Below are 15701 nucleotides of genomic sequence, written 5' to 3'. Positions count from 1 at the left end.
CTAACGGCACCCATTCACTGCAGAGCATCCATTGGTGAGACTGTGATGCAATACTAAATTTCTCCAAATCTGATGAAGAAACAAACTCATCTTGAATGGTCTGAGGTTTATTTTTCAGTGAACTATTCCCTTAACTTGGTCCCTTAAAAGCCTAGGGTAAATGCTGAAATGTTTTCTTCCTCCACAATAGTGGCCATCCTTTCAGCAAATAGGCAAGGAGATTAAAAAAAAAATAATAATAACTTTGAAGAGTTTATTTTTTAGCTAATATTTCAGCACCAGCTTCTGAAATCCACAGTTCAAAGCCAGAATCAAAGCGCAGGATTTGTAGCAGACAGTTTGATAGCCTCTCTGTCTCAAAACATACTGAACTGTCTGTCTAGACAGCATTTTGACGCACACATTTAATATGGACACTCATATGATACAACCTATGTAGGCAGCCTACTAGGTTTTGAGACACAGCTCAGTTCAACCCTCTCTCTCTCTCTCTCTCTCTCTCTCTCTCTCTCTCTCTCTCTCTCTGTGGGTGCTCAGAGTTTGATCTTCACTCAATGAAATCTGACTCTTCATTCACTCGTGTTCTTGCTCTCGGAGGCAACAAATGTCAATACGAGATAATGGAGCAGATGGAGAACTTTCATTAGGGCTTTAATTTCATGTCGAGCTTTATCTGACGTCCTGATTGACAGTTTGACACTGACTGCCCTGCATCTTCAGCGGACGTTGATCTCAGTTTTGACGATTCTAAGAGTCTTTAACATGCTGAATTGTTATGAACCGCGCTGAAAACAGAACGGCTTTTCTCTGGTGAATATAAAAGAGACAGTTTCGCGTCATTTCGAGCCAGTTCTCTCCAGACACGCGCGGAAATGGATCTTATGGGACTCTACCTGCTTCATCTCAGCTTCGCCGGTAGGTGATGTGCCGCGTGCGCGTTTCATCTTCTTTGCTTCCTGACATCAAAGTTCCGCTAAAGAGAGAGCTGATACAATACTGAGTTTCTGTCATTATTGGCTATTCACTGATGCGCACCTGTAGTATTAGACTTAAACTTGATTAATAAGAATGAATCGAACTAAGAAGAAATATGAGCACGACAACCTGCTTTCTTCTCATTTGGATTTATGAATCCATATAGGCTATTTTGTGTTATTAGTAAGCTAATGAGGTGTTTGCTCAGGTGTGAAAGGTTACTGCTTTCATTAGCATTTGTTCTAACAGTCAATTTCTTTTAGTAAAATTATTGATTAAAAGGCTATATAAATTTTAATCCCGCTAAACTTTTAATTGCTGCCTTAAATTTAAAGTGGTGCCAAAGTTACAACCTTAAATAAGTTCATATTGAATGTATGCACTGATTTGTCAATTATAGATATTAATATATATATATATATATATATATATTATAATATATATATATATATATCTATATATTATATATATATATATATATATATATATATATTATATATATATATATATATTCCATTAGAAACTCTATTAGTAAACTCTGTTCCTTTATAGAAGATACAATGTGTTGTCTGTGACCTGAAATTTGTAGTCTCAGTTGATTGAAAAGCCTGTGGATTTTAGTTGATTGGATTTGTGCAAAGGATGTCTCTGTGTTGCTGCTAATATAATTAGATTTTCAGGTAGACTGTCGTGTGTGTGTGTGTGTGTGTGTGTGTGTGTGTGTGTGTGTGTGTGTGTGTGTGTTGTGTATGAATCAGAGGATGTGTGCATTCGTCATAACAAGTGCATTTGCATGCTTTGATGGATTTACAGATGAAAGCTTTGAAAAATGAACTCACAAATGAAACCACAAGAAACATAAACATAGTTTTGAAACATAATTCTAATTGTAATTTTTGAAACATAACATTATTGTGCATTAATATAGCAGTGTTAAAACTTCAGTCATCTCCTCATTAAAAAAAAAAAAAAACAGGGCTTTTTTGGCTGGAACCAGAGCTTTTTTGCTGATTTAAGAGTTCATGTGCATTATATCTGTTTTATTTAATTTAATTTTATTAATTTTATTTTATTATAACAACTGTTTTATATTCACCTTTTGGTTTGTCTGTTAAGACAATCAGTTATCGAAAAATCCTCTGTAAACAGAATGTAAATGCCAGACTGTTGTTGAATTACCTGAAACAACAAGCAGTAAAATGATTGATCTCTTGAGTTCCTAAGAGACATTAAGAAAATATGTGTTAAAATCATCACAACAGTGCTGCTGCTTTCTTTACTTAATCCAGCAATATAGCTCACCTGAATGTATTTTTCCTGTTTATTTTCAGTGTATAGATTATTCTTCAGTAAAGAATTTTTTAAACCTTGAACCAAACCAGCCAGCTCTGAATCACATCATGACTTTGATTCAATACTTATTTATCTGACCATCAGGAAAAAAACACATATGTATAATACTGTTTACGTAACCGTAACAACAGTTATTAAACTTACTATTATGTATAAAACTGGTATTTTTTTTTTTGTTAAGCTGACTGTTACTTCTCTACTACTCTGTTCTTCTAACATTATCCAAAATGGATAACTTCCCATAGAGTGAAGTTCCATATCTGTTTCCCTTCATTATGAACAATAGTCGAGACCTTTTTCAAGTCCTACATATACGACACGTGAACCTGTGAATATAGGACTTAGCTCCAGTTCTGTAGGTAATTCCACTGTCACTCAAAGGGACTGAAAAGCAGGCATTTTGTCAGCGCTTAGCCAAGGTAAAGATCGATTCAGGCTCTGAGAGCTTGTAAATTAGGAACTCCATGTCACGGTTCAGGGTGCTTCATCGGCTTCCCTGTTGTCTGTGTCCTGTCATTTGCTGCAGCTCGTGACCTGGGCAATCAGCGCTGACTAATTCAGCGCTGGTGGTTGTGTGCAGATCACGAGCTGATTGTCCTCACCTGTTGCTAGTTCCCATTCTCCCTTTTATTCTCTGCTGTGTCTGTCCCTTGTTGTCAGTAGATTTCGCGTTGTCATTTGTTATTGTGCTGTGTGTCTGTTTCCTCACTCTCCTTTACCGCTGTTGTGCTCAGGACGTCTAGACGAGGAGTCTTTCGTTGGCCGTGGGTGCCCGAGATCCTCCTGTCTGCTTGTCCAGTCCCGTTTGGCATTAGCACCAGAGGTGGTCTCCACAGCCTGTGTCCGCAGCGGGTGTCTGTACGGGACGGCTCTTGGGCTCTGTGAGTGTGTTTACACCAGGCACGTTTGGATTATTTTGTGTACTTTTTTGTGTTGTAAATTAGGGTGAGTTCTCTCTCTTCGCGTTCCTAAGCCATGACTGACATATGCTAATTCTGACCTTGTTGTTAAAATAAATAATACCATTATCAGTATTGACATGGACCTACACTACAATTGATCTTTATGGTTCAGGTTTTCAGAGTAGGCTCCAGCTGAAATATGCAGTTCAAAGCCATAATCAAACTGTAGAATTGTAGCTGACAGCTTGAAGATCAGTCTCTCTCCAGCAGCCAACTCAGTGTTTCTCACTGTTATGCACGACAGTCTCTCTCTCTCAATGTCTGACGCCACGTATAATCTGCACTCAGAGAAATATGATTCTTAATAAAGTAGCTTGCATAAACTTTTATGAAAGCCATAATTAATGAAAAAGTGCCATTTAGACCTACATAATTCATGGTTATTTAAGATTTTTTCACAGTAGTTACTGTGAGATGCTCAAATTATGGTGATATCCCACAGAAATTCATTGTCAGCGTCAAATCGTCATTTTTTTTCTGTAGCCAAAACATTTATATATCCTGTAGAGAAATAACGGGTCAGTGTGCTTTAGAGTGTATTAGCGCTTGCCTGCTATTTTTCTTTTTCTTTTTTAAACTGTGTTGGTTCTGGAAGGGTTTTTTTTCATTCATTTTTCCTATAGGGATTTTAAAAAGTCTTTGTTAAAGTATTATAAGCCATGAACCAAACCAGCCAGCTATGAGGTGAATCACAACATGCCAAACTTTTATTTGAAGCAAAAAAAGTATTAAAAATTGGACAAAAAGAGAAAGTTACAAGCCTGTATATTTGAAAGTGAAAGAGACGTGGTGTCCCATACTCATAATTTGTGCTCTGCATTGACTCTCTAACCATTCATAGTTTTCATGTGACATCACGCCCTTACAGGAACGCCCACAAGGAGGGCAAAACAAGACTTTCCTCCACTGACCGCCAGTTATTTTTACGAGGTTTGCATTAAGTAGTAATGTAGTAAAGACAGTGATATTTAAAGGCCAAATTCAGTACACCTTATTGATGATGCATATTGTACAGGCAAGCAGATGAACCCAGAATATAAATGCAATTTGCAGAGTTAAATATTAAATGTTTTCCCATAGAAAACCATTATAAAGAAGACACTTAACCATTTAGCACATTGCATTCATTCCAGGCTCATTTGTTTGCCTGCATAAAGCACACATCATCAATAAGGTGTTTACTGAATTTGATCTTTTTTTATCACTGTTTTTAAGGCAGTTTAAGTGTTTTCTCATTAAACGTTTTAGAATTTTACATAGTTTTTAGTGATTGAAATATTGTGGTGGGTGAGTTATACGGATTTGTTTTTAGTGATTGAAATATTGTGGTGGTTTTGTTCTTTGTTTTATTCTTTTGAGAGGCGATCTAAATATTTTTGGACTGGAACAGATATAAAAATTTGAAGGTTTGTTTTGTTCTGCTGTTATGTGTTTTTTTTATTTATGAGGGACTCTGCTCATTTTTTGTTTAATAATATATTTAGGGGAAAAGGGTGTTTTTTATAGTTGTTAATTTTTTTTTTGGATTTTGTGTAACACAGATAACATTAAATATATATTTTAATAATATATATATTTTTATTTATTTAGAATAAATATTTTTACCAGGTTAAATGTTGATTATTAGTAACTCAAACCCCTTTATGTAAACCTCTCTACTTAACCAATGGTTGGTTACATCTGCCATGTTTGTAGTTTTTTTTTTATGTAAACCTCTCTTGCATTCCTAATGACTCATAATGGCAGCCGCACATGCCCTGGCGGGGAGGGGGGGGAGAACATCACTCCAAAGTCCCCACTTTAAGGGGATAGGGATGACACTTCCATTTGGAATTTGCCCGTGAACCGTTTGGTACCGATACTCGTACCGGCACACCCCTACGATAAGAGACTGTTTTTCTGAGTGAGTCCGCAGTAAAGACTTTTATATTGAAAGAGACTGAAACAGGGTTGCAAACAGCTTGTAAGACGCAGCCAACAAATGCAGTGAGCAGCGCTGTCATCGGAAATCACCCTTAACAGATGAACGGATAGTACGACAAAGATATCGCTTTCGTCAGGGGACATTCAGACTAATGTTTTATTGTGAACATGAGACTGAGCTGAAGAATGAATGCTGTATCAGATGCAGGTAATCACACTCTCAGTCCTTAACTTAAACTTAAACTTAACTTAAAGGAAGCAACTCTTCATTAACGTTACTAGTTCTAAAATGACTCATTAGTAATGGAGGCTTGTGCTCAACTGTTAAATGAGATTTGAAGTAGAAGTATTTCCATACACAGAATGTTTTGACACTCTGTGGTTGTTTCTTATTTATATACTTCCATTGGGTGCCATTAAATTGTTGTTTTAGTGCAGTATCACACTCATAGTCATGTAATCTCTATCTCTCTCTCTCTCTCTCTCTCTCTCTCTCTCTCACACACACACACACACACACACACACTCACACTCACTCAGGTAGTTTAAGAGTGTAGGGAGACAGGAGAGTGGATATTCCCTGCAAAATTCATTCCCCATGAAGTTCCCATGTTCTTTCTTTGGCATGTTTTGTTTGCCGCAACTCTCTGATTGGTTGAATTTTGGGTAATGTAGTTTTCCACCATGAATACAGCCGTTAAACACAAGTCTTTTGTATTTTCTCATCGGAAGTGGTGTAGTACTGTACTGTACTGTACAAAAGCATATACCGTCACTTAACAACCTTACATGCCATGATAGTTCTGAGATTAGATTTTTACCATCACTAAACTATCAAACTATATATGCCTGAACATTGCATTGATGATTAGAATTCAGAACAGGTGGACTTGAAAAATCTGAATTGAATCTCCGGCTGGTTGCAGTGTTAATGTGTGAAATCTAGCGGGATTGGTGATACAGCTGTTGTATGGTAGCAAAATTGCATTGGTAGTGATGTTAGAGCCTGGTATGCATTGATTTTATCATTTTATTATTGATTTTATCTACATGATAAATGTGTAGACCATTTAGTGTGACAGACTAATGCTGCAAACTGCACAGAACTTGCACAGCGTAGGCTTCTCTAGGGTTGTTACTTTATTTTATTATTTATTTTTTTGTAACAATATTTCATAATAAATACATTAATGAGTTCACTGTCATTGGTGGTGAAGAAGCTGTTCCAAGTTGAAACTTCAGGAAATTACACTGAATATTAATGGTTCATTTTCTCGGGTGAATCCATGGATGGCCCCGAAGTGTGAAATGTCTGAGAATGAGTAATTAGTTAAAAGTAGACTTTGAACAAACCCTTAACCCTTATTAAAATGATACATATCTCATCCTGCACAGTTCGTGCCGCAGATATGAATGATAGCTCAAATTGTGTGGCTTGTTGAGGAGAAGCATTTCATTACTTTTCTAAAATAAAATGGACAAAAAAATAAATAAATCCAAGCCCCAACCAACATCCCAAACACACTAGCATTGTGGCTGCAACTTTGACTTACTCACATTGCCTGCAGAAATTGTAAAAATCTATTGATGGCTTTGTGATTTATCCATATCCATATAATACAGATCTATGTTAAAATGACAAAAAGCCAGTATCATGAGAATCAATACTAATGTCCCCTGTCATATTTTATGGATAACAATTTTTACTAGTTGCACAGAGTGCAACAGACATATCACTCACTGCTCAAAGAATATATCACACAACTCTTCTAATAAGTGTGCATTTACAATGAACTTTAACCATTTAGAATCCTTACAGCATTAAGTATCTTATCTAATAATAATCGCTCAAGCGCATTCGTTGTCAGGCGCTCTTCATTCTCTGTGATAGCCTGATTGATTGCGCAGTTATCGGACTTGATCCAAATGAATCATTCGCTATTATAATTCCTCTTCTCTTTCAGGGCTGAACACATTTTTAGACTTTAAGCAGCAGGGGCGGCTTTTAGATTTAACTGAGTGCCAGCGTATCATTTGCTCTGGCAGACAGGGGTGTTAAAAGTCAGAATGGGTTGTAACGTGGGCTACCTATGCTGCCACCTCGATTCTGCTCTTATATTTAAAACGGTTCTTATGTTTAATTATAGATGCTCTAGACCCCGCAGTCAAGCGGCCTCTCTGCCATTCATCTAACGTCAGTCAGTTTGATGGTTTTGACCTTTCTTGCTGACATTGTTCAATTCTTCACATTATCATCTGCCTACAATATTAAACCGTAATAGCTCCAAACAGTACATGATATAAGGAGTCAGATGGAGGCACAGTTGAGAACTGTAAGGTTCCCTGGTTAGGATTAATCTTAGTGGCAGGTCATTTAAAATGGTTGCTGAGCAGTGGAATGGAAATTAGCCCGCAGCCTGAAACACTGTGTGTAGTGGGATATTTGCTTGGAATAAAAGGTTAGATCACTTTCCCCACCAGTCCTGTTAAGAAATTCAGGAGATGGCTCCTGGCTTAGATGACTACGGTGTCCTCTGAGGGCCAAACAGAGGCTCATTAGTTGAGTGATTGTTGACAGGTACCCTGGCATAGAGAGATTGACAGATAGAGCGCTCTCCTGGCGGACATATATGATAACTTTGTTTGCATGGACTGCGATAACTCGACCCATTTAAACAATTTCCAGAAGAGAAAATTGATGTGTAAGCGTACTTTGACATGACAAACCATAATAGGCCTTTTATTAATACTTATATGTCTTTGGCAACTGCATTATGTGTATCCAGAGTGATTAACATCATAAAGTTATAAAACTATACTTTGTGTTGTTTTACTTTGGCATAAAATAACTATAAACAGGAAACTAGTTAACGTTGCTGTGTAGGTGTAAAGTAACGCATTACTTTCTAATTTACATGAAAATATCTGAGTTACTTTTTCAAATAAGTAATACCAGTTACTTTTTCTCATGTACTGACTGCAGCTCTCCTGTCCTCATGTTGAGAGAAATCAGGAGTGAGTGCAGAGCTTGTGTGTACATGATTAGGTTTATACTGTAGGCATCTCACTTACACAAAAACAGATTCAGTATTTCTCAAAATTAATTAAAATCTGCAATAATTAAATATGTTAAATAACACAAATATCCTTTATGTATTTAATCCCATTTTATTATCCGATGTCTTTGCTGCTGACCTTCGATGATCCAATTCAAACACACTAATAAGCAAAAATGACTTTATACTCCATCCTATTGGAAAGGTTTGTTTGAGCTGCGTCCTCTACTGTACAGACGTGAATTTACATCTACTTCAGCCTGAGGCTTCTTCATTTCAATTTTGGTGTGAAAGGGCTTTTACATTTACCAAAATATAACTTTTTATATTAAAAACAAACAAAAAAGCAAGCCCAGCCCAGATGAGAATAAGTAACACAAAAGTAATGTAATGCGTTACTTTCTATAAAATGTAACATAAGTAGTTTCTTTTTTAGGGAGTAACACAACAACGTAATGCATTACTTTTAAAAGTAACTTTCCTCAACACTGGTAATCAATCTCTCAATATTTGTTTTCCTCTTTTGGAAAGTCTGATATTGTGATGAAATGAAATATATATATATAGTACAGGTCAAAAGTTTGGAAACATTACTATTTTTAATGTTTTTGAAAGAAGTCTCTTCTGCTCATCAAGCCTGCATTTATTTGATCAAAAATACAGAAAAAACAGTAATATTGTGAAATATTATTACAACTTAAAATACAAGTTTTCTATTTGAATATACTTTAAAAAAATAATTTATTCCTGTGATGCAAAGCTGAATTTTCAGCATCATTACTCCAGCCTTCAGTGTCACATGTAACATCCAGTCTATCACATGATCATTTAGAAATCATTCTAATATTCTGATTTATTATGAGTGTTGGAAACAGTTCTGCTGTCTAATATATTTGATGAGAATAAAAGGTTAAAAAGAACTGCATTTATTCAAAAAAAAAAAAAAAATTTCTAATAAATATATTTCTAATAATATATTTTTCTTTACTATCACTTTTTATCAATTTAACACATCCTTGCTGAATAAAAGTATTGATTTATTTAAAAAAAAAAAAAAAAGAAAAAAAAATTACTGACCCGAAATTACTGACCAGTAGTGTATATTGTTATTACAAAATATTTATATTTTAAAAACATAGCTTCTTTTTTTTTTTGTTTACTTTTTATTCATCAAAGTATCCTTAAAAAGTATCACATGTTCTGAAAAAATATTAAGCAGCAGAAATGTTTTTGCTATTTGAGCAAATAGAAACATAAAGAATATATTTGTTCATCTTGTTCGTAGCTTTTGAAGGTTTTTGAGAATCTTGGAAATGTGAAAATGGTCCATTGGTGGTGATTTCATTTGTATTTTTTCATACAATCTGCTTACGCTCCACTGATGGTTAGGTTTAGGGGCTAACCATTGTTAAAAGTGCACGTTTCTGTATGAATCACATTGTACAGTTTCATATGATATCACTTCCTTATAAAATAGTTACATAGTTGGTTTGGTCTCACAGCATGAATTTTGTGTTTAAATTGATAATTCACCCAAAAAAGAAACTGTCATTTACTGACCCTCGACCTGTATGAGTTTCTTTCTTCTGCTGAATGCAAAAGAAGATATTTTGATGAATTGGTGATGCAAACAGTTGCTGGTAGCCACTGACTTCCATAGTTAGTATTTTTTTCCATACTCAATAGTCAATGGGTACCATCAAATGTTTGGTTACCAACATTCTTCAAAATATATTATTTTAAACATACATAGTTAAATTTAATAAGGTACCTAATAGTACATTCAACACAAGCAGACAAAAAAAAAAAAACCTTTATTGCACAAATCTATCAACGTCAGAGGCCCCAAAATATATCAGCACAAAACCAGAACGATACGCTTCAGTGTAACCTGAGCTCTTGAACTCATGAAGTGCTCTTTGCTCCCTTGTTCAAAAGTTCATAATTAGATCAGAAATATTGTAAGAATCATCTAGTTCACAACACTGTTCGTTGAAACCTTTTGTGCTGCAACTATTTATTGAAGCATTAATGACTGCTGTTTCGACAGACGCCCAGGAGCGAGTAATAAACAGCAAGTCGTAAATAAAAATCTCTCAGCAACACCTCACAAATAAACCTGTGGACTGTGCATAATAAAGGGAACATTGATTACAGCGGGAGATTTGATGTCTGTCAGTGTCTTTCGATTTAAAGGAGGTGATTCTGTGCACAAGCATTGTTTTGATGGCCATGGTGGTGCACAATGCTTTAAATGAAATGAATTAAGAAATAAAGATCTCTGTGAGTGTTTTGCTATTTTAACTATTAGTACCGCAGACTATCAGCATGCAAACACATTTTAAAGTCTGCATGAAATGAAAATTCATTCCATTTACGAAATGCATTTCATTGATCTCATTATGAGCGATTTATGCATAAATCCATACATTATTTTGACCAATCCTTTGAAATGCATCACCACTAAAAATATCTCATTCATGACTAAATGACCAATTTTGATTTAACTCTATTTTTTCTTGCATTTTATGGCACATACAACAGTCGAAGTGTTCGACAGAGCGTCTCTGCTGGCAGTAATGGCGCAGGATGTTGTCTTTTCCATGTGAATGCAAATGTAAATAGAATGAAATGGCTGGAACAGTAATAGACAAACAGCTCGGTTGGAACAAGCCAGCAATCTGAATATTGCACTGCATGAAAACGTAGCCGATTTCTCTGTAACACAACTTCAAATAGAGGGCTTTAGACGTTTAACAGGTTAAGTGCAAGTTTAAGACGAACAAATAACCATAGCTTGTGTCTGTGCTGAAGACTGATAGTCCGGTGAACACTGGGGGGCTTATGTATTTTCTCAAGAGCCTCAGCTGGATTTTTTTTCCACACAGATGGACACAGTGGTGGGATCTTTGGTTTTGGAAAAAAATTTGGTTGTTTTGAACTATATTTTCTGAAAGTTTGCAATGAAGCCTCCTACGAGTCCCTTAAGTTGATGCCTAAAATGCGGACAGAATCGCTTAATCCAGTCATAAATGTGGAATTTACTGTATAACAGGCCACTCAGACGTTTACACATATTTGTAAATTACAATTGCCACGTTTTGAATGAATAAATCAAAAGCAGTCTGTACACTTCAATCAAAAGGCGATATGGACTATAGTGTCTGTGAATATTAAACTGCAAAAAGACTATTGAAATATGAATCTGGTGGTACAAGTTGTAGCTTTCAGAAAACTCCCAGCTCCCAACGAGGACGTTAACGCTTTTTACAAGTTGGAATCTCGTAATCACAGAAATTACAATATGGTGTGAACGCACCCATATAGACCGACAAAAAAAAAAAAAAAAAAAAAAAAAAACACTTCACAGCAACCCGTCAAAATAAAAGCTCAGTTTAACTTGAAGAAATGGTGACAGTAGTATATTATTATTGTACAGAAGAATGTACGATTTTCTACTATCCTACTACTACTAATAAAATTATTAAAACTTTAATTTGAAGGAATAATCCCACAATTTTTGTATGTTTTAATTTTAAGAGTAAACCTCTGTTGTGCAGCCCTTTGTTTGTCAACAAAATGAAAGTGTTTGTTTAAGGGTTTGTTTGTCTATTATTGTAAAAAAAAAAAAAAAAAAAAAAAAAAAAAAAAATTACCATTAAAATCAAATCCAAAAAAACAGAAAACACATAATTGGTTAAAATAAAACTTAATTTTAGAAAAATCTTGTATAATTTTCATGATTTCAATTAATTAGGCATGTTTTTTTCACCATTAAAACATAAAAAAAAAAAAAGAATTTGGATAAATCTTAAAACTGAATTTGGGAAGAAATAAACCGGATTTCATAGGGCTCTAGTCGCTCCTCAAGGTTGGCATCATCTGTGGACAGGGCTTCTTTTGTCAGCCGTTGACCAGAAAGCGGAGCTTCTGTCTTCAGCTGGATCCTTGGGGAAATAATCTCTTGAATTAGATGTCAGGTCGTTTTCTCAACAAGAGACAGATGATTTTTTTCGGTAAGGGTGCCTCAGATGCTGAAGGTCTTTCTTACATGTTCTTTTGGTTTGGTGTGTGTGTTTGTGTCACAGCGGGTTAGATCCGTTGACTGATTCTAGCCTTTGAGTTTTTCTCATGAAGAGCTGTTGTCTTCTGGTCTTCCCTGGAGATGGACTCCTGCATGGACTCAAGCACAATCTGCAGCGCAGTCAGAAATCTGCAGAACAGGCTTTTAACATGAAAGGCCATTTTAATAGCTTCTCAATACTGTAGGTTCTTTATTAATAATATAGTATGGAGTAAAAACATTTCTAAAGTGTTGTTTTGAGAGCAAAAAGCAGGCCTGTTTCACCGCTGTGTGTGCGAGTGGATCTGTGCCTCCCGACTCAACACGAGTCACAGGACAGAGAATCTATTTGCTTGCATGACACACTGCAGCACAGATCAGTTTTTGGTTTGCACTGTGATGTCTGATACATTTTAATTTTTCTTCATATTTTCACCTTGGCGAATTAATGTCAGGAATATTCTGCATGTGTTGCTGCTACATGGTGTAGTTTTTTTTTTTTTTTTATGCATCAGTTAATCTTGGTGACAGTCAATTTTGCAAGATGTGAGATCTTTTCTTTAGTAGGTGATTTGCATGCCTTTGATTTGAATCACATGTGCCACTTACATCAGTGAGAGCCAGATTTATGAAATGGAAGCATGTTTCTGCCACGAAAAGAAAAAAAAAAGGTATTATTGATTTTTTGTTTCACAATCTAGCTTTTTTCATGCAATTCTGAGATGTTAACTCATAATTGCAAGTTTATAATTCACAATTCTGAGGAACTGTGAACACAAATTCAAATTCTGTGTTTATGTATCGCAATTTTGAGGTTTTTTTTTTATCAGAATTGTGAATTAAAAAAAAAAAAAAACTGGCTTACATATATTATTATACAGTCATTATTTATGAATCAGTATTTAAATTTTATAATTAATTATAGAATTAATAATGAACTTAAATCATGTAATTTGTTTTTTACACAAAGAATCCTAGTTCTACTAGCATTTGCTTCTAGGTGAGTATTATTATTATTATTAGTAATGTTTATTTTTTATTGATACTTCAAGATTTATTAAATAAACATTAAAATATCACATTTTTTAATAAAATAAATGCAATTTATTAAAAGGTTACAAAAACTTATAACAATAATGTGTACATCTAATATTATATTGTATATATAAAACACTAAATCAAATTACAGTCATATTATAGTCACAGAATCAAAATATCTTTCTAAAACAAAATTATATTAGCTGGTTTTCAATTTTAACACTTTCAACTCATTGCCACTCGTATGCAAGACAAAATGTAATTTCACTCTTTCGATTTATTTACTAATGCAGGGTGTGCATGCCAAAGAAGGCTGGGCGCTTTCAGAAGGGAAGAGCCATAGAACAAACTCTGTCAACTAGAGAGAGAGAGAGAGTGAGAGAGAGTAAGTGAGCTGGATAGTAGGGTAAGGAACTATGAGGATGTCAGTGGTGGAACAGTGATGGATGCGGTTGTCTGATCTCATTGTAGTCACAACACAGCGTTTATGACATCCAGAATGAACGAGCTGCTCACGCTGAACAAATCTTACACTCACGCGCTATGCATGCATTATTTTCCTTTTAATCACTTACTTTCATAAACATAAATTCAGGTTCAATACCTATGGCATTTAATTAATAACAGGCCATTCAGATGCCATACACATATTTGTAAATTACAAAACGCTTGCTTATCGGCAAGTGCAGGTCCAATGCAGCGTGCAGTTCATACGGCACAGTTTTCAGTGTCATATGAAGATTTTGGTTTTGGATCGGTCAGTTTTAAATAGGAAATGTAATGAAGTAATCAATCAGGAGTGGTGTGGCACAGTGGTTAATGATCTGATAACTGGAAGGTTGTACTGTTGGTTCGAACCTGACAAGGAGTGAATTTATCACCAATGTGCACTTGAGAAAGTTTGTGTCTGTTAGACCTAGTAATAATAATAATAAAAAGGTTTGAAGAATGTATATACTGTACTTTTCAATACATTGGAAAAAACTATTGTAGAAACTATTTTCACTTAGAAATTGCTTGCAAATTTCACAAATAAATACAGAGAATCGGCAAGTAACACATTGAATTAAATTTGACATTTTAAAGCAGAAAGACTGAATATATTTTCTTATAAAATGTACTCGAGTAATCTTTGTTTTACTTACAATCTCTCTCTCTCTCTCTCTCTCTCTCTCTCTCTCTCTCTCTCTCTCTCTCTCTCTCTCTCTCTTTTCTTTCTTTTTTAACTGTGTAATTAAAAAATGTAGGAGCGCATAAAGAACTTTAGGGGTGCAATAAAAATGTATCATATTATTTGGATATGATGAGACATTTACAAACAAAATTATTTATTTGAAAACAAAACATACACTAGGTTTATAAATATTTCTGCTATAAGCTGTATTTATTAAATAATTATGCCTAATGCCATATTTAATTAATTAAATACCAAATCTATTGCGGAACCAAAATACCAATAATAACCGGTTATAACTAAACAATAAATAAATAAATAAATAAATGTTCTGCATAATGTGGGTCTGTTAATTATAAAACAAGCCTGAAGTACACCAAGCCTCTTATTTTGAAATGTCTTTAGTACTTCAAGCTGCTCATTCAAACAGGTGAGGGAAATAAAATACACAATTTAACACAATATTAATATGCGGTTTTCACTTATTGGGAACAGCACTGCATTTTTACTTTGAAATTTACAGCGCTCGCATATATTCCATTATATCATTGCCTTTTGAAGTTGAATAATCACATTAAGCCGTATCCCGATTCACGTTTTCCAGTCCTAAATTTAAACCCTTCTAAAAATTATAATTAAGACTTTTGTATGGAAGCTTGTTTCTGCCACTGAATAAAAAATGAAGAAGGTAATTGCAACTTTTTATCTCAAAATTCTGACTTTTTTTTTTTCTTGCAAATGTGTTTATATATCGCAATTCTGACTTTTTTTCTCACAATAGCGAGTTTATATCTCACAATTCTTACTTTATAAGTTTAAATTTTGAGAAAAAGTTGTGAGATGTAAACTCACAATTTGCAAGAAAAAAAGTTAGAATTATGAGATAAAAAAGTGCAATTACCTTTTTTTTTTTTTTAGTGGCGGAAATGGTCTTCCATACTTTTGTTACACCACTTCAGATATTTTAATGACCTTACATTTTAAAAAAAATGATGTAAGACTTTTTTTGATTTGCACATATACCACATACTCCTAAATACATATATTACAGTGCACACACATCTATTTTAGTCGCTAATGCGAATGAAATGCTCACACGGTTAAACCCTTGGATAGATTTGTGTGAGGAAAATATTCAGTAGTTTAAGTAGTTATTC

The 15701-nt window shown here is 34.6% G+C and overlaps 1 protein-coding gene across 1 annotated transcript in view; it reads left to right on the top strand.

Moving 5' to 3' along the window:
• Positions 1–550: 550 nt before the first annotated feature.
• Positions 551–15701, top strand: part of LOC109069086 (GDNF family receptor alpha-4-like) — a 57936-nt gene continuing 42785 nt past the window's right edge. The window contains exon 1 of the mRNA XM_042770424.1: positions 551–915. Within this exon, the coding sequence (XP_042626358.1) occupies positions 873–915 (43 nt within the window). The 5' untranslated portion in view covers positions 551–872. The remainder of the gene's footprint in view (positions 916–15701) is intronic.

Source organism: Cyprinus carpio, chromosome A14, assembly GCF_018340385.1.
Source record: "Cyprinus carpio isolate SPL01 chromosome A14, ASM1834038v1, whole genome shotgun sequence".
Taxonomy (NCBI): Eukaryota; Metazoa; Chordata; class Actinopteri; order Cypriniformes; family Cyprinidae; genus Cyprinus; species Cyprinus carpio.
The sequence above is the reverse complement of the archived record's forward strand: the minus strand, read 5'-3'. Positions and strand labels throughout refer to the sequence as shown.